This window comes from Barbus barbus (genome assembly GCF_936440315.1).
Source record: "Barbus barbus genome assembly, chromosome: 25".
NCBI lineage: Eukaryota > Metazoa > Chordata > Actinopteri > Cypriniformes > Cyprinidae > Barbus > Barbus barbus.
The window spans coordinates 17210220-17238046 of NC_136753.1; the positions used below are offsets into that span (position 1 = coordinate 17210220).

General features: G+C 37.0%; 1 protein-coding gene across 1 annotated transcript in view; it reads right to left on the reverse strand.

Annotated features, from left to right (window-relative positions):
* LOC306844654 (VWFA and cache domain-containing protein 1) overlaps window positions 1–27827 on the reverse strand; it is a 79856-nt gene that overhangs the window by 10842 nt on the left and 41187 nt on the right. The window contains exons 4-18 of the mRNA XM_079376944.1: window positions 16215–16321; window positions 12235–12361; window positions 10434–10578; window positions 10129–10345; window positions 9364–9513; window positions 8187–8420; window positions 7523–7672; window positions 6234–6357; window positions 6012–6129; window positions 5726–5894; window positions 4750–4892; window positions 4343–4524; window positions 3964–4074; window positions 2504–2626; window positions 172–271 (exon numbers count right to left, since the gene is read on the reverse strand). Coding sequence (XP_079233070.1) covers window positions 172–271; window positions 2504–2626; window positions 3964–4074; window positions 4343–4524; window positions 4750–4892; window positions 5726–5894; window positions 6012–6129; window positions 6234–6357; window positions 7523–7672; window positions 8187–8420; window positions 9364–9513; window positions 10129–10345; window positions 10434–10578; window positions 12235–12361; window positions 16215–16321 — 2200 coding nt within the window. The remainder of the gene's footprint in view (window positions 1–171; window positions 272–2503; window positions 2627–3963; window positions 4075–4342; window positions 4525–4749; window positions 4893–5725; window positions 5895–6011; window positions 6130–6233; window positions 6358–7522; window positions 7673–8186; window positions 8421–9363; window positions 9514–10128; window positions 10346–10433; window positions 10579–12234; window positions 12362–16214; window positions 16322–27827) is intronic.

A 27827-nucleotide genomic window follows, 5' to 3' on the forward strand; every position in this document is an offset into this window, starting at 1 on the left:
CAGGAGAAAATGATAAATTCAGTAAGCTTGTTTTTCAGTTTCATTACCAATCTTTGAATACGATATGGCTGAAGCATAAAAGGTCCCCTTTTTCTAAGGACAAAAACATAAAATTGCCTATTGTCTTGTGAAAGACAGGTAAAATCTGTCCTCAGACCCACAGTTCCTTACCTTATGAGTAATATGCTGCTGTTCTGCTGGAGCGTGGCCCTTCGGGTCAATCAGGGTCGGATGGGCCACCAGATAGCCTCTGTCCTCCATGATAAAACACCTACATGTACATAAGGACACCAAGACAAACATGATCAAGCACTCTTGAGTCTGTACAAAGATCTAAAATGACATTTAGAGGGGAAAGGTGGAAGGAAACAGTAGATGGCTTCCTGTATGTTCACAGGGTACCATCTGCAGTTCAGAACAGTTCAGGTTATTGTGTGGCACACTGAAGCATTCCACTTCACTAATCCTGTTTAATGACCATAGCACTGAAATCTCAAAGAACACGGAGGCCTCCCCAGCACAGACAGATAAAGAGACAGAGAGAGCGTGAAGAGGGACAAAGAAAGAGACAAATAGAGTAGAAATAGAGTTAAGAAGAAAGAAAAAGGGAGGGAAGAGAGGAAAGGGTAAAAGAGAGACAGAAAAGATGGGAGCAAGGGAAAAATGGGGGCACTGGCACCTAACATAACAGGATGTGCTTGGAATGCAGCCCTAATCAGCTTATCTCCCTTTGTGTCTTTCAGTCAGTCCTGAAAATCATACTCCGTTTCTTCCCTAGCTTTTATATATTGCATCAGTAGGGTTTATTTGCACTGCCTGCAAAGGCAAACATTACTATTGCTTTTTCTTAGGGTTAAAATATTGAGCTACAGACATAAATGATAAAGCAAATGGCACATCTTTTTCAGGAGAAGCCTGCTATTATTTTTCTGAAAAATTACATATATGTGACCTTGGAGCACAAAACCAGTAGCACAGGTATATTCGTAGCAATATCCAACAATACACTGTATGGGTCAAAATTATCCATTTTTCTTTTATGCCAAAAATCATTAGGGTAGTAAGTAGAGGTCATGATCCATGAAGATATTTTGTAAATTTCCAACCATAAATATATCAAAACTTAATTTAATAAAACGTACTTAATTTTTGATTAGTAATATGCATTTCTACGAACTTCATTTGGACAACTTTAAAGGCAATTTTCTCAATATTTTGATATTTTTGCACCTTCGCATTCTAGATATTCAAATAGTTGTATCTCAGCCAAATATTGTCCTAACCTAACAAACCACACATCAATGGAAAGCAATTCATTTAAAAAAAAAATGGACCCTTATGACCGGTTTTGTGGTCCCCAGTAACATATATGGTTGACTACATAAATTAGATTTCCACTTAAATATGATACACAAATAATCAGGAAAAACAATTATACTGTTATATATGAATTATGTATCTGACTACAAGACCCCAACTGACCTCAACAATATTTCATTTACAGAAATTAGTATCTTTAGATTAAAATAAGTGACTAAATTATATTTACAATAATCAAAAATAAATAATAAAATATTAAATATAATAAAAAATATTTATAATAAAATAAAATAATTACATTATAGAATTCCAAAAGTTTAGCTTACTTTAAAGGTTGTTTTACCTTATTTTAAAAAAATAAGTCTTGAACTTTGCTGAGGCCCCCTGTTGGAGAACCACTGGTCTAAATAATATATTCAAATATGCAAATATTAAATATTCAGGAAATGCATCAAAAATTAGAAGGGGAAATAAATTCTAATGGAACAAATTAGAACATTTTAATTGATATTTTTTGTGGAACCCTGGCATGAACGCAAACTGTGCTTAAAAGCTAATGAAGTTTATTATGTTGTAGTGTCATCAGAAGTTGTTTGTTAAGATGTAATCCTTCTGTAATTTTTCCAACCATTTTTCCTGGTCAGATGTTTCCATAATATGTATACATAGTGTTTAATGGTGTTAAGCTTAAATATTTTAGTACTGTATAAAATTGTAACTTTGTGCACATTTACTCAACTAGGCTTGTAACTTCAGCTATGCTGGTTCTCTGAATATCATAAGCAACCACCCTAGTGATAATAAAAACTTGACAACTTTTAAAATAAATATAATTGTTCCAGTCTTTATACTTTTTCCTTCTCATCTCTCCTCTCTCTCTACATCCAGCCCTCCCTCACAGTTTCTTGATCCCCAACTCAGATCGTTCTCATTCTATCTCCTCCTATCCTAAAAGAGGGAGCTTAGAAGCATGCAGAGAAGACTATGTGAATGCATCTTTTCCAACAGAAGCAAATCTGATTAGTTTCATTTGAAAGAGCTTTAAAGAGCCTCTGTGGGGCATCGATAGCTTCAGGCACTACGCTGGACACCAGAGCCGGCACACTGGGGTCTTGGCAGAGTCAGACACTAGAGAGTTTGAGAAGAAATGAGATGGGGGTTGGGTTTGGTGGGAAGGCCTTACCGGATTTTGTTGCCCTTGTCCTGGTTGCAAATGGGCAGAAGATCCAACAGAACTTTGTAGAAGTAGCGCAGAGTGAAGTCAATGCCCATAACCGCTACTGTGTAACCAGAGGCCTTTTGAGAACTAGAAACAGAGACAGATAAGCGTGTTGAACAATATGAAGAATGAGGAGATCTACAGTATGATGGGTCACCGCAATGGAGCTTTAGATGACACCGCACACTCCATAGTCTCATTTCCTCCTCTTAAGAGACAACTGATTGGAAAACGTGAAGGGAAAACACTCTTTATCTACACTAGACATTCTGGAACGCTGCCAGTTTCAAACAGCTTCATCATATCTCTACATACACGAGCATACACACATACACACACACACACACACGCACTGTGCCAAGCACCAACCCGACAGTGATAAGGCAGTTGTTTTTCATTTGCAACAGGTACTATTACATACTACATATGCTATGCTTTCTTCAACTAGACAGCAAATATATAAAAAAAGTGTTAGGTAAGAAAAAGTGACAAAATTATTTAAATCAAATTCTGTTAAAGGGATAGTTCACACAAAACAATTTTCATTGATGGGACATTATGGCAAACTATACTAGGCTTGATGTAAAACATTCCTAGTTTTGTGTATCTTGTGACCAGTAGTGAGGTGTCAGGTATGAATGTACATGAAGATTTGATGTTGAATAATAATAAAAAAAAAGAATATGAGTAAATAATGACTTTTACATAGCACACTAGTCATATGAACTACTTTTATGTTTCATTAAGGCGTTTTTAACTAATTTTAGAAGCTTATCAGTGTAAAGCATTGGCCATTTCACTGTAGAAAAAAAAACCTTTCAAGAGTGAGTACAATTTTTATGTTGTGGTTGACCTATTCATTTAATTCTCTGTGTTTAATTTATTTATATAATCGTTTTTTAAAGTCTTTTAAAGTCCATACAAGCATAAAAAACAGCTAGTGTCTGAATAAGCAAAAATAAATGAATATCCACATTATAAAAGCCATAATGCATAGCAAATGTGTCTTAACCAGCACTTCAAACATTTTGACTTGAAGACCCCATGTCCCCCATGTCACAATATTCAAAAGGCCAGACACAAGACATTTTTCAGCATTTCTACCATTATACTGACAAAACTGCTTGTTTTAAAACAGAACAGAAACAGAAGGTACACAGATAGATAGATAGATAGATAGATAGATAGATAGATAGATAGATAGATAGATAGATAGATAGATAGATAGATAGATAGATAGATAATTTTTCAATATGTTTCAAAGACCTCTAGATTTTTTTATTAAAACATTAATTAATTAATTAATTAAGCGTTAGAATTTTGAAAAATATATTAGTAATTTATTACTTAAATGAATAATCCTGTGCCCCCCTGGTTGAGATCCAATAGGTTTAAATATGAAATGTGACCCTTAAACAACTGACCTAGAGGCGTGGATGGTGTGGCTAATAGTGACCACGTAGCCCGCCCCACCAACATCCAGGTATGGTCCAGTAAAAGTGATGAGACCAGGATTGGCTACAGCATGTAGGTACCTAAAAGACAAAAGGATCACTAATTAGACCACATTTTAAACAGAAATTTACAAATTGATCAAAGTTTGTTTTGCTTTTTAATTTTTTCCTATTCAATTTTTGTATTTAAAAAAACACCCTTTTTTGCAGTGTGTACAGCAGCATATGAACACAAAATACCTTCTTGGGAATCTGTAAGTTTGCTAAGCTTAGTCAACAGACTGTGCGATCTGTTGACCAGCGTCCCAATAGGAGTTTGAAGACCTCGGTCCTGAGGCTCAAACCTTACCATTGCCTCCTGGTGGGATCGAAGGCTTTGTCCATGAGAGAACCGGGGTAAATCCGCAGCACCCCATTGGGCGTTGCTATGTAACGCCTCACAATGTAGCAGTTGAGGCTGCTCATCTCCATAAGACTCATCCATTCATCTGTCACGTGACTGGTGGCCATCACCTCATTCCTCACAGAAGACTGGAAGACCAAAGGAGGGGGGTGTTAAAGAATTCTACTAAGCAGAGAATCATAAAGACTGGTACGCTGCATTTCCCTAATGAACAAGAAGAATTAAAAAGGACAGGAAGACTGCCAACCAAGAACTGCCAGCTAGGATTGAGAAACTAACCATGTAACCACTAACTGTGAAAGGCCGAGTCATTCCTAGGTTGAGTATGAGACATGTGTTGCTGAGATGTGTACCTTCAGGCCTGGGTTGGCTATGAGCCGGGTGTTGTCACTCAGGTAAGCTGTGTAGTGCTCCACCATGCGCTTGGTCTCTGGCTGACTCAAGTGCTCATATGGAGAGGAGAAACTACCAGCAGACAACATCACTGTGGGACTCTCTGTGAAAAAAGAGAGAGATGAATCAGTTGTGCTGCTTAATTATATTAGCCCCAAACCATTATCAATCATCCCTTAGTAACAGTAATATTCACTTGCCAAAAAAGTACACTGTTCAAAAGTGTGGGGTTAATAATTTAATTTAGGAAATAAATTCAAATGTTTATTTAGCAAGGACACATTGAACTTATCCAAAGTGACAGTAAAGACTAATAAATAGATTCTATTCTTGAACTTTCTATTTATCAAAGCAGCATGAAAAAACACGCATAGTTATTAAGCAACTCAATCCTTTTCAACATTTATAATGGATAAGAATAGTTACTTGAGCACCATACCAGCATATTAGAATGATCATGTGACACTGAAGACTGGAGTAATGGAAATTCTGCTGAATATTCAGCTTTGCCAAAGGAATAAATGATATTAAATATATTAAAAACAGAAAATAGTAACTTTAAATTGTAATAAGATTTAACAATATTACCGTTTTCTACTTTTCCATAGTTAACATTTATTTCCCTTTAAGAATATGAAACTATTAATACTTTAACAACAAAATAACTTCTGACATGCAGTCCTCTGCTAACATTTATTAGGTTTTTGTTGGTAAAAATTCACTTGTTAAGCAAGAATGCAAAGAAACTTTTGTAATTGTTCCATCTGAATTTGATATTGATTTATGAAAAAAGAAATATGTTAAAACAAATGTCTCACTCCACTTTCTGAGACACATGAGCTCTGCATGGTAAATCTTAACAACTATGAGAATAGCATGTACTACTTTAAAAAAATTCTTAAATTAAGATTATATTAATGTTTCTTCTGAGCTTACCGACTGTAGCGAGCTGTTTAAAGTGGAGGCAGGAGCTGGGCTGCCCCAGCAGATCCAGGCGGTGGTACAGGAGTTTGCTGCTAGGGGCCGTGTTCAGATTTTTCAGTTGCTTCACTGGGATCTCCGGCTGAACATAAACTATACACAATATAAACGAAGTGTCCTGAACCTGCAAATCAGAGATCAAGATCAGTAAAAATACAAAGAATAAATGAATAAAACAGTCTGGCTTTTCCCTCGGCCTGCTCTAAGCCAATGCTTGTTCCACTGCGGAGAAATAGCTTACCAGTTTCCAAGCGTAGCTGACATTGTAGGCATCTCGACTGGGATCACGTAGGCGGTTCATGTGCCAAGACAGAGAGGAGTTGACAGGCACAGCAATGACCTGACTCCCCAGAGGCAGACTAACAAGAAACACACAACATGAGCTTAGCAATCATGTGAGTAACACAGTAAGCTCAAGCAACTGCAGATACCCAGGTCTTTTTGAAATCCCATACACCCTCACCTGAGGATATTTTGACGCACAGCAGCAAACCCTGGGATGTTCTCATAGTGGATGATGTCTGTATGGAGGGGAGCTTCAGTCATCAGGTAAGGACGGGTGAGTGATGGATGCATGAGGGTGTAGCCTGAAAGATATTCAAACATTAAATTTAATTAAAATAAATTTTATATAATAACATCAAAAAACTAATAAACTTAATTTTTTGTGTGAGAAAAAAAAGACCATTTTCCACTCTTTCTCTGATCATTAGAATGTACTAAATTACTATTAAATGATTAAATTGAATTAGAAACGTTTTTTTGCTGTTGGGCCTATGTGTGCATACCTAATTTGTATATGAAATGCATAACCTTTCCTTGCAAGCTGTGACTATGTTTCCTGGTCCAATGTAGTTTTGAACATACTGTATATTGTGACAGGTTTTCAGTTCAGTGTGCTAACAGATGGTCCATCGTAAGGCTCAAACCTTTCTGTTTCCAGTCAAGATTTTCAACTACTAGGTTACACACAAAAACTGTGGCCTGCACAACACAGGGAGAGACTTCATTTTGAAAAGAACTGAGAGGCAGTGCTCTCTTGTCTCTTTACTGAACAGCTGGAGACAGCAGGTGCCACTTCATTATCCCAGTCATTAGGATAGACTGTATACTCTCAGGAACAGATAATCACCCTCATTTTATTACATATGTAATACAACACACCCTTTTAGTGCAAAGTGGCAATTTCTGGTGGGCTTATCGAATTGTTTTAATACGTATTAAGTGGAGGTTAACAGCGCATTGTAAATTCAGAGACACTTCACCCTGCTGGGGGAAGTCATGGAAAAACAAATTGATGTTATTTAGAGCAGGATGAAGAAAGTATAAATGAAAGCTTGTCAAAATAAGGCCAACAATGCTTAATTTCATTCTTTGGTGGACAGTGTTTGCATAAGCAGACTACTGCTCCTTTTCAAGGAGGAAGAAACAAAACAAATTTAAAGTCTCCCTAAAAAGTTCAAATCCACAGAGTTTTGCTGGTCCCACTTCAAGAAACTGGCATGATGTCAGCCGTGGCTCTGACTCGCTCAATGTGGGTTAGCTAATTCCCTTAATGAACTGTTAAAGGTTAATGGCCTTTAGTTCAGTGTTTTGTGTCAGTGAAGATCAGACCTACAAATTCATGAAGTTAGAAAGTCAAGTTGAAGTGAGGCAAACAGGGAAACATGTAAAACAAGCTTGGCTCATTTTGGCTAATGGAACCAGGTGGATCTCCACCAAAAACAATCATCAGCACACGCATCTTCCTACCTTTATTGTCTATGAGGAATGTATATGAGGCCAGGGAGTCCTGGTAGTAGGTGACGTCCTCCAGTATGTATGCCAGATTCACGTCCACTCCAACTACACCCAGCAACAAGTTCCCAAAGTAGCACGGCCGGCTGACGGTCATGATAAAACCTACAAACGGAAAGGAAGTTCCTTTCAGTCTGTCCCCATATTAATAATTCACACTAAGTAAACAGTAATTCATGAAGAAATATTAACTGTGAGGTAGAAGCCACTGTCAAAAGCTCAACAATACTCTAAAACAACAATTAACAATTTTTCAGTTTCACTTCCTTCAGGTGCCATTTCCATCACGGCCTAATGAAGTTTTATTAAAATTTGGAAAATGAGATGAGATATTTTTATGAAGCAAATCAAGGTAAATGTCACTTGTGAACAGATTCGTAATATGCATCATTTCCAATGAAGCTATTATTTCATCAGAATGACTTCCTGTCTAGCAGCCCCATAAGAGCAAACTCTGCATTTGTGATTTTTGGCTTTACGTATAGTTTAAGTTTACAGTATATAGCACCATGGAAACTTTCTGGTGCAGAGCCACTTCTTCTGAGTGCATATGGTTTGTCAGAGGGAATGTTAATGTGCCAGACTTGAGCTCGATGCCAAGTTCAAGATCTTAACTTACCGTCTCCCATCTGGTCTGCATAAGGCAAGCTGAAGGAGGCCACGTCGATCATTCGATTGGGGAGGTTGATGTAGAAGCGGCCCACTGTGGTCTCCAGGTTACTGAGCTGGTTCAAAACCATCATACTACCCTTCACAACAGGCAGGGCGGAACGATCCGGAACGCCGTACTTAACAGAGTTCTGCTCGGCCAGGTCTCGCAAGAAGGCCAGCTCCTTGAGTCCCGTTACTCCTTCTGAGGACGATGGTATAAAAAAAACTAATTAAAATAGACATTTTTATACTCAACATCAATGTGCTGTGTGTCTCTTGTGCACCACTGGGTTTTGGAACAAAGCTAGTATCAACCAATTTATCTACATTTTCACAGATATTGCGGGCGTTTTGTAAAGGTTTTGCTTCTCTGGCCCATTGAGAATGCAGCACAGTAATAGAAAGCCATTCATATCCCACACGGATTACTTAACCACAGAGCTAAAAATCACACTTAATCTATTTCCATCATGAAATGGTGGTTTTGGACCTTTAACAGAAAGAATAAGAGGTTTTTGTCTTTCACTTTTGGAGGAACATTCAATTCTGTTGAATTGTTATTGGACTGGACATAAATTTCAACACTCCAGTCTATTAATCTGACACTGTGACAGGTTTTAATATGTGAATATACTACAACTTGTCATAAATGAACCAGACTTCAAATAAACAAGGAAATATGAATAATTCCCTGTGTGTGTGTCCTTCAGAGACTCACAATACCTAGTCAAAGTAGCGTAACCTGCATTGCCAAGCTAATCAATCTGAATCATATCTCTGAGTCATCTAATGCATGAAAAAAAGGCCTTTCACACTCTCATGTCACTGAGTGGCCTTTGATGTATTGTCGCATTTCTCTTTCTTCTTTTCGATGATCTGCATTTTAATTTTCATGATGCCAAACCGATGTATGCTAATGGCAGGCTAATACATGCGGGGAGAGGAACAGCTGAGGAGAGCAATATAATGGAGAGTGGTTTCTTACAGTCCTACACACAAAGACCAGAAGAAAGATGAAGGGGCATCAAAACAGCTAAACATGTTTTGAAAAAGCACAAACATGCACACAGGTGTTCACCATGAGGCCTCGAGGCCTGCAAGACAAAGAGTTAATAAAAAAGCTGCACTCCTTGTCTGTATCTCACCGTTCATGAGGGCGTAGGTGAGGATCATGACAGAGTTGTTGAGGTGGCGGTTCTCCTCTTTGACCACGCTCAGGGTTGCTCTCTTTTCATGCTCGGAGGAGTCTCGGGAGGTGACGCCTGATGACAGGTAGATTATCACCATGTCGGTGTCTGTGAGAGGGAGGATGATCAATAATCAATCATACTGAATATAATAACCACAAAATACACCATTTTTGGTAACACTTTACTTAAAGCCCTTATGTACAGTACAAATGTAAGTTAAATGAGCATGTAACCAAAGTTAAAATGCATTATAATATTTGCAGATTCTAAAATTGCTTGTTTGTCATGTGTTTTAATGCATTATACTTACTAAAAGTGTTCAATTAATTGATAAGTATTATAATGTATTATAACTATGGTTATGGTTAATTATTCATGAGACCATACAATGCTTTATAAGGTGCATTACATTAAAAATACTTTTATAAAGCATTTTACAAAAAGGCTTAAGTAAAGGATTGTTGTTAAATACAATATATAAAATCTCTTTTAGAGAAAAAAAAAAATTTGTTTAATTGAACTGTTAACTGAAAAACCTATGGTTACTGATCACAACCATTCAGTTCAATGTGCTATATGTTTTATATATATATATATATATATATATATATTATAAATAAACATTAAAGAACACTTTTGTTAACACTAAACAGAAAATACATGAAGGTAGAAAATGACATTGTGTTAGTAAAGCTAATGTACATAAGCTTTGACTCTTACTAGTCGGCTGCCTGGTGATGTTGCTTGTGTTCCTCAACAACTGAAAGGCTTTCTGGAAGCCCAGTGCATGCTGGGTAGAGCTGTCAGATGCTTTAATATTGTTGATGAAGGTGCTCATCTTCCTCTTAGTCTCGCTGGTAGCAGGTGAGAGGAAGCTCTTGTAGCACTGATCCAGAGAGCAGGAACGAACAGTATCTGCTATTGTCAACACTGAGATCTGAGGGAGAAAAAAGGACACTGAGTGCCAAAAGAAGAAATGCAATCAGTGGAGGGTGTATGATGATGATGACGAGCCACTGCCTTACTTTATCATGCTCATCGATGGAGTTGAGGATGATTAGCGCAGCGTCACGGGCGATCTGGAGTTGGGTCTCGGTGACGGAGGCACCATGGTCTATGATTACTACAATATGTTTCGACTGCGGCCTTACTGCCGAAACATACACAGGCCTGCCAACACACAGAAACAAAGATTTACGGTCTACTTATTTGCAGAATGCAAGAACCCTGCACAACGACTTTTCCTGAACTCTGACGGCAAGAAGCCAAGTGTAGTCCTGGCGTGATTCCCGCTTTCTTCACTACAGTGTTTGTGCAAGAGATCCTGCACTCTATTGCCTCGTTTCCACTGAGCGGTACAGTACGAAATCAGCATAGCAAATTTTCAAATAGGCGCTATATCTTTATAAATAAACCACAGATTTGAGTTTTAAACAACTACATTTTCGTCTGAAAAACTCTTAAAACTACATTTAATGACACAATAACAGTAATATTTTGAAAATTATGTGGGTTTTTGGGCAATGACGTTTCGCAAGTCCACAAGAACAGATAAAAACACATCGAGAAACGGATATTATCTGTGTGAAGAGATAGAGTATAAAATATACAGTTATATATTTTTTGTGTGTGTTTGCGCACTCTGATGTAATGAGCAGAAAACAGCAGAGCGGAACGATTGAAGGAGAAGCTTTATCCCCTTGTATCACGCAAAAGTGACGATTCTAGTAAACCAATCAGCTTCTGCTGTGAGTTTAGCTCCACTTTTTTGGTGCCCTTTCGTTGGGGTACCTAGCACAGCATAGGCTACCAAAAGGGTGGAGCTAAACTCACTGCAGAAGTTGATTGGTTTACTAGAATCGTAATTACTAGGTTCGCTATTTTGGTACCATTCACAACTTCTGACAATGGAAACGGACATAATTGCATACCGTACCGTACTGTACCGCTCAGTGGAAACGAGCCATATTGTGTTGTTTTTGGAAACCCTTTTCAACTCCAATACTGTGAAAAAGCTGCCCATATTGCCTAAATATCGTATATACATCCTATAAATGGTTGAAAACCTGTGAGTACCAGAGTTTTTTGTGGAATCTCCAGCAGGAGGAGAAAGGATGTGGGAACAGCAGCAGTAATGAGCCTATCTTTGAGCACAGGCACACATTGCCCACAACACTGGGTGGCAGATTCCAGTGGGGTTTAGTAGGGGTGACCCTGCATTCCAGTCAAGGGCATGGGGCCTATTGTAACTACATTAAACAGACCTAAAAGGCCTTTCTAGAATGTAATTTACACTCAGCCACACAAGACGCTAAATTCTGATGCCTATGACAGTGAGCGATTAACTTACAGATCACAGTTTTTACGCAAAAAGAGAAAATAACCTTTAGTTGGTCTCTAGCTAAAAGATGGGGACAATGAAAAGAGACAAATCCTTTATTTAAAAATACTAATATAAAGACAAAAACAGCAGGAGCATTTAACTGTTTTTTTTTTAACAATTAAGTACTTGGCTAAAATTTCTAAAGATTTTTAATAGAAACAGCTTCTTTTAAAAATTCAGTTTTGAAAAATATGTATTTGGATGGTGTGCATGAATGTGTTTGAATTTTATTAAACGGGAAGGTCAAAAAAACAAAGTCTTATTACCAAGCATGCCCTAAAGACAGTGATAACTATGGGATTCAATGCCTTGCTATAGGGTATATCAGTGTTCAGAGTGAAAACTTAAAGAACAGTGTGTGTGTGTGTGTGTGTGAGTGAGTGTGTGAGAGAGAGAGAGAGAGAGAGAGAGAGAGAGAAAAAGAAAGAGAAAGCTCTTTGTACCTGCTCCTGTGCTCGTATGTGCCCTTGCAGTGAAACTTGTGAGCAGGAAACACAGTGAAAATACCCTCCTCTGAGCTGAAATACTGCCACTTGATCCCTGTATTGGACTTCAGGTTGTCTGCCAGCACTAAAGTCAAAGAGAAAGCAAGAAAAGTTTGATATCTTTTTGTATTACTCTATGGGCTCTTAAAAATAACACAAAACAAAACAAAATATATTTTGTATTACTCCATGGCCTCTTCTTAAAACAAAACTAAACTAAAATATTAAAATAAATCATTAATAAAGAAATAAAATAAATGAATGCATACAAGACCAAACAAACAAACAGACATCTAGTTAAACAAATATGCCAGTAATTTTCTTTTTTCCGACATAACCTGTTGACTTTGTTATCCATTATATGTCAATCACAATCACTACCTTTCTGTCTTTCATAGAAACATTAGTATCTTAATGTCACAAACTCCCAAAGACAATCACCCAGAACTAATTTAATATGCCATGCAGCATGGATCTATATGAATGGTGTGTACACTTGAAGCAGGCAGCTGTAGTGTTTGTGTCAGTTGAACAGGCCCCAGCTGTGTGACGGCCGGAGCCCAGACAAGCTGATCCTTTCCAAACACTCGAGAAGCACAGCGATCACCACTCTGCTGCCATCAATTCAAGCATTTATTTACTTAACAGGAGCCAGGAAGTGAAGGAAAGTGGGGAAAAGAACAATAAAAGACAGGAAAAGAAGGAATACAAGTGAAAGAGAGGTAGTGGAGGTATTCAAAAGGGCATAAGTCTGATAATATGTATGATCCTTTTCAGAATGTACTTTAGTAATAGTACTTGGATCTTTTACACCGAAAAAAAAAAAAGATTTTAAGGCCCGGTTTCACAGACAGGGCTTAGACTAAGCCAGGATTAGGCCATAGTTCAATTAGGACATTTAAGCAATTTTTATAAACATGCTTAGAAAAAAACATTACTGGGGTGCATCTTGAGACACAACAAATGCACTGATATATTTTAAGATCTGTCAGTGCAAGTTTATTTCAGTTGAAACAGCTCAGACTTATATTTTAGTCTAGGACTAGGCTTAAGCCTTGTCTGGGAAACCGGGGGTATGTCACATAAAAAGGATGAATATGTGCTACGAGAGGTCACTCGGGTCAAATAAATAACCTGCAATTCACCCATTCCATTTAAACATGCCGACATCTTTGAGTGGTTTGAGTGATTCAAAATGTTAACTCAAACAATACAAGGCCAATATTATATAATATAATAAAATATAAAATTAACGAAGGAAGTAAAGGTTTAGAGTAAACACTAGCTTTAGCCTTTCCTAATTATGACCTTTCCTAATTATGATCAAAATAAACATAGTTCATCAAATTGCTGTGGAAATCTGCAGAAGAAGAAAAATGGATGCTAAGCACGAACAGGCGTCCCAACCACAAATGAGCCATCAATCCATACCCGAAGTATAAACAGGAACTTTACAGCATATTGACAGCTTTAAAAATCATACACATGTGCCGCCCCAGAGTGCTTAATCCGCCATCCAGTGTTTAGAGTAGCTGAGAAGCAGAGTCGTGACGTGACACCCCTTCATTTCCTCTATCCCTTCATTCCACTTTAAGTCTCATCCAGCCAATGGAAATTGTTGTGTATTTCTCAGTGACACTGATAAACAAAACTTAAGTTGTGTCTAAAGTAGGCTGTGAGCCTAAATAGTATGTCCCAAATCATAGTAAACTGCAATGGATTTTTTTTTTTAATGTATATTTGCTCATGCTTTTGTGGCTAAAATTGACCACAATCCCTTAAAATCAAACACAAGAGGAGTTTGTGATGGTGTTGTGCAAGTTCCAATCCCCCATAAAAGTTTATCCTCAACCTGATAAAAAAGTAGCATTATTGTGATATCTTGTTCTAACAATCAGTAATTGGTAAATCAGTGAATCAGCTTTTCTAAACCAAATTACTGCTATGCTAAGCTATTAGGCTAAGCTATTTAGCTTTCTAACTGAAGGCTAACAGTGAAACTGTAATAACTTGGCTAACTGTGGAATCATTTTGATGAATAGAAAGTTCAAAAGAAGAGCATTTACTTGAAACAAAAATTTCTTATAACATTACTATTTAATGGATCTTTGCTAATTAAAAGAGAAGAAATTGTTGAATAAACTCGTTATTTTTGTGTTCTTTGTGCACAAAAAGTATTCTCGTAGTTTAATAAAATTACGATTGAAGCACAGATGTCACATGGACTATTTTAATGATGTCCTTACTACCTTTCTGGGCCTTGAACATGATAGGTGCATTGATGTTTATGCAGGGTCAGAAAGCTCTCGGATTTCATCCAAAAAAATCTTAATTTGTGTTCCGAAGATGAGTGAAGGTTTTACGGGTTTGGGATGAGAGTGAGTAATTACAGAATTTTCATTTTTAGGTGAACTACCCCTTTAATAGTACTTATTTTTTCTATAAGCAACAAAATAAGTACACACTTTCAGTGCTTATAAAGTTGGGACGCAGCTTTATGACAGTCAGGGGAACTCTTACAGAACTCTGAGAAATAAACAGACAGAGATGTGAAGAGGAGTAAAGGGTGAAACGAAGGACACCAAAGGGGGGTATGTTGGGAAATAGGAACCAACCCTACAAACTAAATCAAAGACATCACATCACACTCAAACACAACATTATCTCTCTCTTTCTCGCTCTCATCACTCTATTCTCAAGGTTTTTCCTCCCTCTTAATTGTTTCGTCTCTTTTCTCCCTCTTCCTCCCTCCCCCCACTTTTCATCAATGTTTAGACTAACAAGGATCAAATATGACTGATGACTGCCTGCATGGTTAGCAGGGTCAGTATTCAGTGACAAATGGAGGGAGAGTGGTAACATGAACTCCTGATGACTGCCTTACAAAAATAAGCATCTGTATGAAGATGAATTGAGATAATCTGTTCTGGAGGGAGAGCTAGTGTGTGAGGCCAGAAGAAGGGCGAGTCTGAACCAAGGTGGCTTAAATAATCAATTAAATAAAAAAATTTAGCTGTTAGTGTAATAAAATGTGTTGGACACACTTTAGTTTAAGGACTAATTCTCACTATTAACTAACTATTAACTACGCCTTTTGCCTCAATAAACTCTTAATGTGCTGCTTATTAATAGTTAGTAAGATAGTTAAGTTTAGGTATGGGTAGGACTGAGAATAAAGCATTAATATGTCCTTTATAAGTAGTTATTAACAGCCAATATGCTTGTAATATGCATGCTTATACGTAACTAGTTAATAGTGAGAATTGGTCCCTAAACTAAAGTGTTACCAATCAGTCCCTATGCACCATTTTAGAATTTTTTTAATGAAATATATAACAGGGGGACCTATGTAATCCAATTCACGAATATAACCTGATTATTTTAAAGAATTGATCGAAGTTGGATTCAGACTAACCACTTGCTGAATCCATCACAGAGGTAACTGAATTTGCTGACTCAGTATTCTTTTGTCTAGTATGTAAACTATAAGAGGCTTTCCCACTGTAAAAACACTGATGTATCTGATATGAAGAGGAGCTGTTGACACTGGCGCAGTGTATAAAGTGATAAAAACATACACTTCCTGATTAGTGAGGTAGAGCAGATATAAAGGGGAAAAGAGCACAGAGGTACAAAGCTGTGGTCACTTAAAAGGGAAAGGAACTGAGAGATGAGAGGAGAGAAAATAAAGTATTTGCACGCGCAAATGAGCCAGGTCACGCATTCAACAGCCTTGTTCGTTTTTTGTTTCACTCTAAAGGCCAAAAAATCTTTGAAGATTTGACGTCAGGAAAACAATACTGTTCTTTGCAAATGGTTGCTATGGCAGCAGCTGGATAAGTGAAAATTGGCTTTGGGTTTTTGAAGCTTAGACACTGTCTGTGTGTGTGTGTGTGTGTGTGTGTGTGTGTGTGTGTGTGTGTGTGTTTTATACACACCAGAGTTGAGGTCTCGTCCTGGGTTGAAAGCTCGACTATTGACGGTAGGGGAGAGACGATCACAGCTGATGGTCTTCGAAACATTGGTGTTAAAATTACCATCAAATCTGAAATCAGAGAGAAGACAAAACATCAGTAAAGACTCTTTTAACCAGTGATAATTAGAAAGTGACACTGAAGAAAACAGTCTAGCACTCGAGCGGTGAGGGTTCAGTTTGTTCAAGGCCTCAGTCATGAAGAAAAATTAAGCTGAAGTGTTTTTCATTCTATAATAACAGCTTTTACAGTTGTGTGGTAAAACCCCCTGAGGAAGACTGTGTCGATATCTATTTCTACCAGCTGCACAGCTCTTGTGCTGAAGATGAAAGAGAAAGATGGAGGGATGCAGTCTGAGGGGAAAGAAAGATGACGAAGAGCAGATGGGAGAACCCTTTTGATTTTATTCACAGCATCCAACACTTTTAGACAGGCATGAAGAGGCAAATTTATATATAAAATATAAATATATAAATGTAAAAAGAAACTGTAAAAAACAGCACTGCTGTTTGGGTTCAGTAAGATTTTTTCAAATATTTATTGAAAAATATTTTGTATGTATTAAATCGATAAAAAAGACAGTAGAGAGATTTTTAATGTTGTGAATTGTTTTTTTTTTTTCATCAAAGAATCCTGAAAAAAATGTAACACTGTTTCCACAAAAAAAAATATTAAGCAGAACAACATTTTCATTATTGATAACAAAAAATGTTTCTTGAGCACCAAATATTAAGATTAATAAAAATGTTTTCTGAAGGATCATGTGACACTGAAGACTGGAGTAATAGCTGCTGAACATTCAGCTTTACCATCACAATAATAAGCTGTACATTTTTAAATATATAGCAAATGCTTATAGCAAATTATAACAACACTTCACAATATTACTTTTTTACTGCATTTTTGCTCAAATAAATGCTTTGGTGAGCATAAGAGACTTCTAAACTAAGAGAACATTCTAAAATAAATAAATACAAATTACCTGACTGGCAGTGTACATGTAACATATAAATACAAAAATATATATATTTAGAAAAAAAATGATATGTTTTACTATTACATTTAAGGATGAAACTCAAAACTTAATTATTAATATTTAGTATTTTAGTCTTCATAATACTAACTAAAAAACACTCCAGTTATTAATCCAATGCAATGCACAACACACAAAACATGATTGCCAAAAAACATGTTTATCCACACTGCAAATAAACAAGCAAAGTAATGCATCTGGCTTGCTTTATCTTAGTTTTGTTCATGGTTTGAAAATGAGGACCATTTTGGCATTCAGATGGATTCACACTAAAGAGAGAGAAAAAAATTAATCAAATAACCATGTGTGTGTGTGTATATACAGTCATGGCCAAAAATATCGGCACCCTTGGTAAATATGATCAAAGGCGGCTGTGAAAATTAATCTGCATTGTTAATCCTTTTGATCATTGGATGGTAAGAATTTAAAATGGGGGAAAATATCATTATGAAATAAATGTTTTTCTCAAATACACATTGGACACAATCATTGGAAATTCCCCTAGAAATTATTATGAGTAATATATCTCTGAAGTATATTCCCATTCATATTCACAATTTTGAGCACTCCAGGCTGATTATGAACATGAAATTATCCAGCCATGGCTTCCTCTTTCACAGAAATATAAATAGGAGGGGAAACAAAGCCCAAATTCCTTTAATCATCCATCACAATGAGAAAAAACAAAGAATATATTTCTGATGTGCAGCAAAAGATAATTGAGCTTCACAAATTAGTGAAGTGGCTTTAAGAAAAGAGCTAGAGCAGTGCAAATTCCCATTTCCACCATCAGGGCAATAATTAAGAATTTCCAATCAACAGAAAATGTTACTACACTGCCTGGAAGAGGACGTGTGTCTATATCGTCTTAATGCGCGGTGTGGAGAGTTTAAAGGTCTCTGCACACTGTCCGAAATTTTCGCATGCGTTTTTTCGCATTCGCAATCTTAAAAATTCTTCACGCACAGAGACCTTGCACACTGAGTCCGATGCGTTTTAATTAATCCGTTGCGAAAAAATTAGCAAAACTATACAAAATGTCTTCAAGCAGTGAGGATGATTTTGTTGTCCTCTCTCTTTTTAAAAAAAGAAAAAGCAAATATTGGGTCCATCCAATCCTTAGATTGCGCAGAGAGGAAGGAGAGTTCCACCTCCTTATCAAAGAGCAGCGGGATTATCCCGAGAGATTCAAAGTTTATTTCAGGATGTCAGTGCCTGAGTTTGATACTTTGCTAGCGATACTGAAACCACATATTAAAAAGAAGACCACCAATTTCTGTGAACCAATTTATCCTTAACAGAGACTGTCTGAGTTATGGATACACCAACAGACACACACACACACACACACACCGAACTGCGGCATCGGAAAGGTGCGCTCCAGGCATAAAAAAATAGGCTCCAGCAGTTCTTTATATTCTGTATATTTGTATTCCGCAATTTGTTTGTCATAAAGTGCTCTGTGCTGCAAGACGAAGTGTATTAATTTGTCTGACACTATTTTGGATTTTGGCTTTCGCTTGTACGGTGGCTCTGAATGGTCAAAACACCTTCTCAAAGCATTTCAAAATGCTTTATACGGATGCGAAAAACGCAAAAAATCGAACCCGATCCGAATTTTTTTTTGACGGACGAAAATTTCGGAGGCAGCGTGCAAACGTGATTGACAAAACGTGAGGTCGTATTTATTTTTCAACGTGCGAAAATTTCGGACGACAAATTCGGACTCAGTGTGCAATGGCCTTTAGAGGCTAAAGACTCTCCAAGGACCACAGCTGGAGAATTGCAGAAAACAGTTGAGTCTCGGGGTCAGAAAACCTTTAAAAAAAATTGTTAGCACCTACATCACCACATGTTGTTTGGGAGGGTTTCAACAAAAATTCTCCTAGCTCATCCAAAAACAAACTCCAGCATATTCAGTTATCAGACACGACTGGAACTTCAAATGGGACTGGCTTCTATGGCTAGATGAAACTAAAAAAATTGCTTTTTAGCAGAAAACACTCAAGATGGGTTTGGTGAACATAGGGATAAAAAGTACCCCATGTGTACAATGAAATATACTGCTGTATTTTTGTTGTTGTGGCCCTATATTTCTGCTGAAGGTCCTGGACATCTTGTTTAGACACTTGGTATCATGGATTCTATCAAATACCAACAGATAAAAAAAATCAATAAGTGACTGACTCTGTTAGAAATCTTACAATGGGCCATGTTTGGATCTTCCAACTGTACAATAACCCAAACACAAACCTCAAAAACAACAAAAATGGGTCACTGAGCACAAAACCAAGCTTCTGCTTTGACCATTCCAGTTCTCTGACCTGAATCCTATAGAAAATGAAGAGAAGAAGCACCATCATGGAGCTGTGAATCTAAAGGATCTGGAGAGATTGTGGATGAAGGAATGGTCTCTGATCTCTTGTCAAGTGTTCTCTAACCTCATCAGGCATTATAGGAGAAAATTTAGAGCTGTTAAACTGGCAAATGGAGGTTTCAAAAAGTATTGAATAAAAGGGTGCCGTTAATTGTGGCCAATGTGTATTAGAGAAAAACTTTAATTTCATAATGATATTTCCCCCCATTTTAAATTCTTACTATCCAATGAAATGTTAAATTTTTGTGCATTTTTTAAATAAAAGATAAAAAGGATTAACAATCCAGATAAATTTTCACAGCCGCCTTTGATCATATTTACCAAGGGTGCCAATATTTTTGGCCATGTATATATAGAGGAACATCTTCTGTTTGGCTTGGCTGATAATAAGCCAATTTAATGTTCCATCTATGCAGAGTTATATGGTTAGTTGCATGTTGATGGCATTGATTAATGGCCCAGTGGCCATTAGTGTTAACAATCATGAGTCTTGTCTTCAGAATGTGCTGCAAATGAATAATATTTCATAGCCGCCCATTATGCTGCTGTTTCAGGTCTCTGCCTGCACTAATCGAGCACTGATCTAAGCAGTGTCTCCAGAGATCCTGCACTGCCACACTCGCTTTCATCTCCCTTATGACTCTACAAAAACACTGCTGCACACACACTATCTCTGTAACCAGCTCTAGCCATCATTTCCTCATCAACTGCCAACTGACTCCGTTCTGATGGCTGATACTGCATATTTTTTTCTTTTCTTCTTCACAAAATACCCATATACTGCAGTGCTCTCCCCTAAATGCATCGTATTTGTCCTTTGCCACATGAACTACGTATGTTCTTTTCCTTCACCCATTACTAAACTAGTGTCTTTCTCACCATCGGGTTCATTTCTCTCTCCCTATTATCGTCGTCTCACAGAGCTGGAGCGGGGCTGTGGTTTGACTGACGGCTGCTGTGATGTGCAAAGTGCTTTGAACTTCAGACATTTAATTCCCATCAGGCCCTAGTCATTAGAATTCTCCTTCAACACACTTTACATGTGGTGGCAAAGCAAATGTGCTAGATAAAAAATAAATTTGCAAGCTGCTTTGAATTTTGCATCAGAAAAAAGACGGGAGAGCAAGTGAGCAAAAGGGAAATGGGGGGAAAGAACGAGCGAGAAAATATATATTGAATAAAAGCTTGAGACTTACAGAGACTTGTTTGATTTCGGTTCAATATGTAAATTAGGGCCTCTGCAAAAACATTCAGAAAGAATGAGGAGAGGAAAAACAGGAATGAATGGAAAAACAAGCCCTCAGGTATTGCTCGGCTTGCGTGGTGAAAAAAACGCATCTGACCGAAAATAACCAAGAACTTGAAACACATCTGTTCTAATTGCATATTTCAATTTCAAAGCATACGATTTCAATCACAAAATAAATTATCCTAAAATTGAGGCCAACTGTCTTGATCTTAAACATGCAAAACTAAAAATTTAAATAAAATGTTAATTTGATTCTGTTGATAATTAAATAATTATTATAAACAATACCTGAAAATGTCACAGTTACTTTAGAAACATGCATTTACATTCTCTTTTAAAAAAAGTATGTTATCAGGAAAATGAATAAATAAAATAAATAAACACCACTGAATTTTAAACACATGACGCTGATTACAACATGCAGACACCAACTTACTATAATTAAAATGGTAGCACTTTATTTTACAGTACATGTACTTCCCTGGTACATACGTGGTAAATATATTGTACCTACAGGTAAATGAGTGGTAACACAAGGTACTTACCTGAAGTGTATGTACTAGGGGTGGCACGGTTCGTGGAAAAAAACCGAACCGCACGGTTCTCCACACACGGTTCGGCACGCGCTAGGACCGCGGTTCAACTGAATTCTGACAACGCATGTGATTTGTTATAAATAACACGTAAAACAAATAGGGTTCGGCTAATGTATGTTTCTGTTAATGGATGCGCATTCTGGCTTCCCAGTACATTATAACAACAGCGATGAGAAAAAAAAATTAATAAATAAGTGGACAAATCATTCATTCTTGTTCAATGCGAGTGCCGTATGCTGGAATATGAGCATTTATTCCGTCATCACCCGGGTGCTGATAGCGCACAGGTGAGACCTGAACAGCACACGTTTATATCGGTGTTTAGACTAAAGTCATGTAAGCTTTGCCAGCTCAAATATTTAAGAGCCAGAGGACGCGAGCTCGCGCGCGCAGTGAGAAGATTTGTGCGTGCGCTCATCAGAAGCGCACAAACCTGCGCCTCAGAACGCGCGCAAATATGAAGCTCTCTCTGAAGTATTGTGTTTTAATGGATAAATTCACACAAAATTCTGGGCGTACAGTATCAGTGCTTTCTTTTAAAGTGACAGTTAATATTAAATAAACAGCAACAACAAAGAAATCACTCACTGCTCTTGATTGAATCGCTTTTGTAACTTTAATAAAGAGTAATCTTTAATTTATACAGTCAAATATGCAATGCTGTTTTACCTTTGATTACTTTAATCGTACTTCAATTTCTGTACCTAAAAACCCCCCTGAAAATCACTGATTATTTTATTTGTATCTTTACTCTATTGTATTTTTATTTGTGCTGTTGCTTGTAGTTAAAGGTCTGCTTTTATTTGTGTACACTCACAATGAAAACAAAACAGATTTTATATATATAACATGTAATAATATTTAGCATTTTCACATCAAAATAAAAGAAACTGAGCAAAGTACATGTCTTTTTTTTCCCTGTTGTACCGAAATTGTATCGAACCGTGACCCCCGAACCGAGGTACGTACCGAACCGTGACATCTGTGTACCGTGCCACCCCTAGTATGTACATAGTAAAAAATAAGAAACACGGCTGTACTTAACAGTCGTACATGCATGGTAATTAGTTTGTACATACAGACACGTGTGGGTAAGAACGGTCACTTACAGGTAGTATCTAACTAATTAGATACTTTACTGCACTTACTAATGTATACACATGGTAAATATGTAGTACTTACGGACAAGTGGGTACAAACAGGCCCGTCCTTACAGTATCCGTATATGGTAACTAATAAGACATTACTGTACATATTAATGGTATGTACATGGTAAATGTGTAGCACCTACAGAAAAATGTGCTATTATGTGGTAACAAACAAGACACTTACTGTACTTGGTATACACGTGGTAAATATGTAGTACTTACAAACAAGTGTGTGCTAATGTTAAATTGCTCTCCACAACAGTGCAAAGTTTGAAGTATTGGTAATTCCTGTGTAATGTTTATGTAAAATAGTGCACTTTATTTTACAGTCCTATTTCCATATACTTATTATGCAAGTACTGGTGTATGTACCTATTAGTTAATGTACAGAACAAATTATGCGGTACTCAAGTTGGGGGTATAAACATGTACCAAGGTACTTATTGAGTAATTGATGGTAGATGTACATAGTAAGTATATGTATGTAGTATTTTGTGCTAAAAGTAAAATGGGAAATATATAATACATAATACGTCAGATGACAATTAAATGTACGATCAGGCATTAGAACACAGTAATTCTAAATGAATGTTTAATCTGTGTCAGTACACAGTCATTAATAGGCCGATATCTTTATGAATCCCGCTTTTAGCCTCTTAATATTTAAACTAAGCAAAGTGCCGTCCTCATGTACTGAGATGAACTCCTCATTTAATGGCACTTCATATTTGACGGTGACAAGAACAAGTCCCTGTGATTCTATTCCACAGCTAATAGAGTGCTGGCAGATCAGTGACGTCTCGCCACGCGGCAGAGATAAGATGCACGTACCACTGCGGTATCAGCTCTGTCTGTCACACACACACTCACACAGCGTCTATCAGAGCGGGCTTCATTAGCACAGCGGTCTCCCAGAGTTAAGAGGGAGGCTCAAGGGGGATTATGGGAAAAGAGATTCCCTATTTCACCCTGCATGGACTCGGGAAAGCATGCAGTCCGGCAGAGCAGCGTTTAAGACCCCTTTATGGTGACTTAAGCCCCACTTCTCGCTCCCTTTCTGCATCCCCCTCTCTCTCACACACAGTAATGCCATCTTTATTAGCTCAGACTCAGAGCCTGTCCAAACGGTCTGGTTCCAAAAGGACTGGGAGATACAGACCGGATTAACAGTTAACAGCGAATGAAAAAAGAAGTGAAAGAGGGAGGAAAAGAAATCAGGAGAATGAGAGTTTGTTTGTGGGGGAGGAAACCCTAATCAAGAAATGTAAACACTGGAAAAAATAAAGATCCAAGTGAAAAAAAACAATTATAATAGGAATGTGATGATCTAAATTCATTGCCATAAAATAAAAAAATAAATAAAAAATACACAATTATATATATATAATTTTTTTTATATAAATATCTGAAATGTTTTTCTCCTACTACCTGAAAATCTGATTTACCTCATAGATATTGTTGCAATATAAACATTGCTTAAATTCAAGAAACATTGGAAATATCAAACATTCTCCATGTATTAAAATACTTTAACAAAATATATAGGATATATTTATTACCGCTTAAGCACATAGAATAATGCAAATGAGCATTTTGAATTGTTTATTTATTTTTTATATATATAGCACATTTAATCAAATTTCTAATCGCGATTACGATTATGGATGCCACGATTCCATAATCGTTCAAAGCCGCGATTACAACAATAAATAAACAATTCAAAATGCCCACTTGCATTATTCTGTGTGCTTAAGCGGTGTTTGCAGAGCAAGGTTTAACAAACTCAAACACACTGGATAAAAGACATTTTGTCTAACTGATAGTCGTTGTCACTCTGTTGTCCATGATAGATATGTTAAACGCCAAACGTGTCAAAAGCGGAACAAAACAGCGGTACTCGTTTGAACTGCGTGCCACACTGACCTTTTATTCCCTCACCTCAAAAGAAAACAGCACAGCGTGAGCTTAGAGCATTTGCGTTTATTACAGTGATCAATCGCGATCACGCGCTAAACAACGCTGTGAAATCCAGTAAGAAGCACTCGAGTTTAGCACAGAGTTCGCCAGTACAAATCACGTCTCTTTTATTTAAACTAGTTTAATGCCAAATAAATCGGAGCAGCAGAAGCAGTGCAACAACGATCCAGTTAGAAGACGTTTCAATCCACAAATCACCCACATTTACCATAGGTGGCAGAAAACTAGGATATTCATATTGAGTATTATTATATTATTAATATACTAAATATGTTAAAGGAGTAATGGAATATAATTACATTATTTTGTTAATTATTCTATCAGTTGATGTGGATTTGTAATTGACAATGTCTACTGTTTTTCAATGCAAACACCAAAGAAACCATATAGTTAGGCTACTTTTTTACCATGGTAATGAGGTGCTGTACTTTTGGTTATGTATAAAAGATGAGGCTGTTACAGTTTTCACAATGGTGCTGTCAAATGTACATCTGCATCCCAACTCAAGCTCCAGCTACTCTGAACTCAAGCTCCTGTTCTAATGTGAATTTCTAAGAGACAAAACTTGTAATATTTCATGTTCAGTGCTACCAAATCAGGTGCTGGTGCCATTGCTCTCCAATGTTAGTCTGGAGCCCTGATAATATAATATAAATATATAGCTTTAGTAGACCATTTTTTTTCTTTTAGTTTTATTACAATTTCAGTTACACAAAAATAATTTCTCAATGGCCCTATTACTAGACAGGAGGTTATTAATGCTAATGCTCTAAAGAATGGTAAATCACCAGGGCCAGATGGGTTTTGCGGAGAGTTCTTTAAGGAATTTCAAGAGTTGCGTGCAGACCCATTGCTTAATATGTTTAATTATTCGTTTGTGTTTAAAGAATTACCAAAGACCCTTGGAGAAGCTTATATCTCACTTATATCTCGCCAATTGCATTACTGAATGTTGACCGGAAATTGCTTTCTAATATTTTAGCAATCCGCCTTGAAAAAATTCTGCCTACGATAATTGGGACTGATCAAACAGAATTTATACAGGGTAGAAATTCATCTGGTAATATTAAGACGCCTTTTAAATGTTATTTACACCTTTAAAGTGAAATCCATAGATGGGCTAGTACTGTCTTTGGATGCGGAGAAGGCGTTTGATTGGATTGAATGGTCCTAGCTTTTCTTTATTTTGGATAAATTTGGCCTAGGTGAAAATTTTGTGCAGTGGATTAGAGTGCTGTATACAGACCCATGTTCTGCTGTATTGACGAATGGCTTCAGATCTGATTATTTTCCTATGCATAGAGGCACCAGGCAGGGTTGCCCCCTGTCGCCGCTTTTATTTGCAATGGCTATAGAGCCTCTAGCTGAAGCAATCAGATCAGCACCATCTATTTCAGGTTTACAGATAGGACATATACGTCATAAGATTGCACTGTATGCTGATAATGTATTGATTTTTTTATCTGAGCCTGAGAAGTCAGTTCCCGCTTTAATTGAGTTAATTAACTGGTTCAGTACCTTTTCTGGTTATAAAGTTAATTTAACTAAATCTGAAGCTATGCCTTTAGGTACTCTTATTTCTAAACCTAACATTGTGCCCTGTTTTCCTTTTAAGTGGTCACCTCTAGGTTTCGTCCATTTAGGTACTTCTATCTCTACATCTTTGAAGTAGATGTATGAATCTAATTTTGTTCCTTTATTTGAGAATATATGGCAGGATTTAGAACGTTGGAATTCCTTACCAGTATCTTTGCTGGGTCGGATAGCACTTGTAAAGATGATTGTGTTATATCCTATTCGAATGGTTCCTATACTGTTCTCAAATTGGGTATTAAAGGGCCTGAATAGTTGGCTGATGTCTTTCATACGGCGTAAACGCAAACCTAGATTCAAATGATCAGTACTTCATCTGCCAAGTTCTATGGGGGGCTAGATTTTCCAAATATTAAGATGTACCAGTTAAGTTCCCACCTGAGATACATTGCAGAGTGGGTTAGGAATGATTCCTCCTCTACTTGGTTAGATATTGAATCCTCCTTTTCACAATTTCCTTTAAGAGCTCTTCTTTTTGTTAAGAGCTTTCAAAACATAAAAGAGATATACAGATAATCTAATTATAGTTAATACTCTGAAAGCATGGAGATCAGTTTGTAGGCTAAATTGACCTCTTTCTTTACCCCAATATTAAACAACCCTGATTTTACCCCAGGAATTTTAGATGATGGTTTTAAACTTTGGTGTAATTTGGGACTTATCACTCTTGGGGATATGTTTTCAGATAATAAATTAATGTCATTTGTGGAGTTAACTCAGAAGTACCAGTTGTTCAAACATGATTTTTTTCGCTACCTCCAACTGAGACATTATATTACTAAAAACACAAACTTGTTAGTAATTGTGAGATATCTTCTATTGAGAGGTTATTATTTTAATCATCTGGAAAAATGTCTTTGGGTAGATTTTATGGTGCAATGTTTTTGATTTCTTCTGCTGATACACAGAGAATTAAAACTAAATGGGACGAAGAGTTAGCTACTGATATTGATGATGAAACATGGGATGACATTTGGTCTTATGCTAAGAAAATATCTGTGTGTACATGTACGAGAGAAATACAATTTAAAATCATACATAGACTCCATATTTCTCCTAACTGCAGGCATTTTTTTAACCCCTCTATATCGCCTGTGTGTCTAAAATGTAAAACTGAAGTAGGCACTTTAATACATTGTCTGTGGTCATGTAACAGACTGCAAAGGTATTGGTTTTTGGTGCTGGGGGAAATGGAAAAGATCTGGAATTGGAATTTGACCCAGTCTGGGGTGGTGATGGCGCAGTGGATAAGACACATTCCTTTGGTGTGAGAGACCCGGGTTTGAATCCACTGTGAGACACCAATGTGTCCCTGAGCAAGACACTTAACCCCTAGTTGCTCCAGAGGCGTGCGACCTCTGACATATATAGCAAATGTAAATGTAAGTCGCTTTGGATAAAAGCGTCAGATAAATGTAAATGTCTCACTGGTATTGGGTATACCTAATAAATGCATTGTTTCATCTGCTAACAAGAAATTGTATAATATTCTCTCCTTTGCTGCCAGAATATATTTTACTTAATTGGATTAGTGATAAATCTCCTTCACTTAAAGGTTGGCATAAGATCATTTTTGAGCTGATTCCCCTGGAGCGTCTTACCTA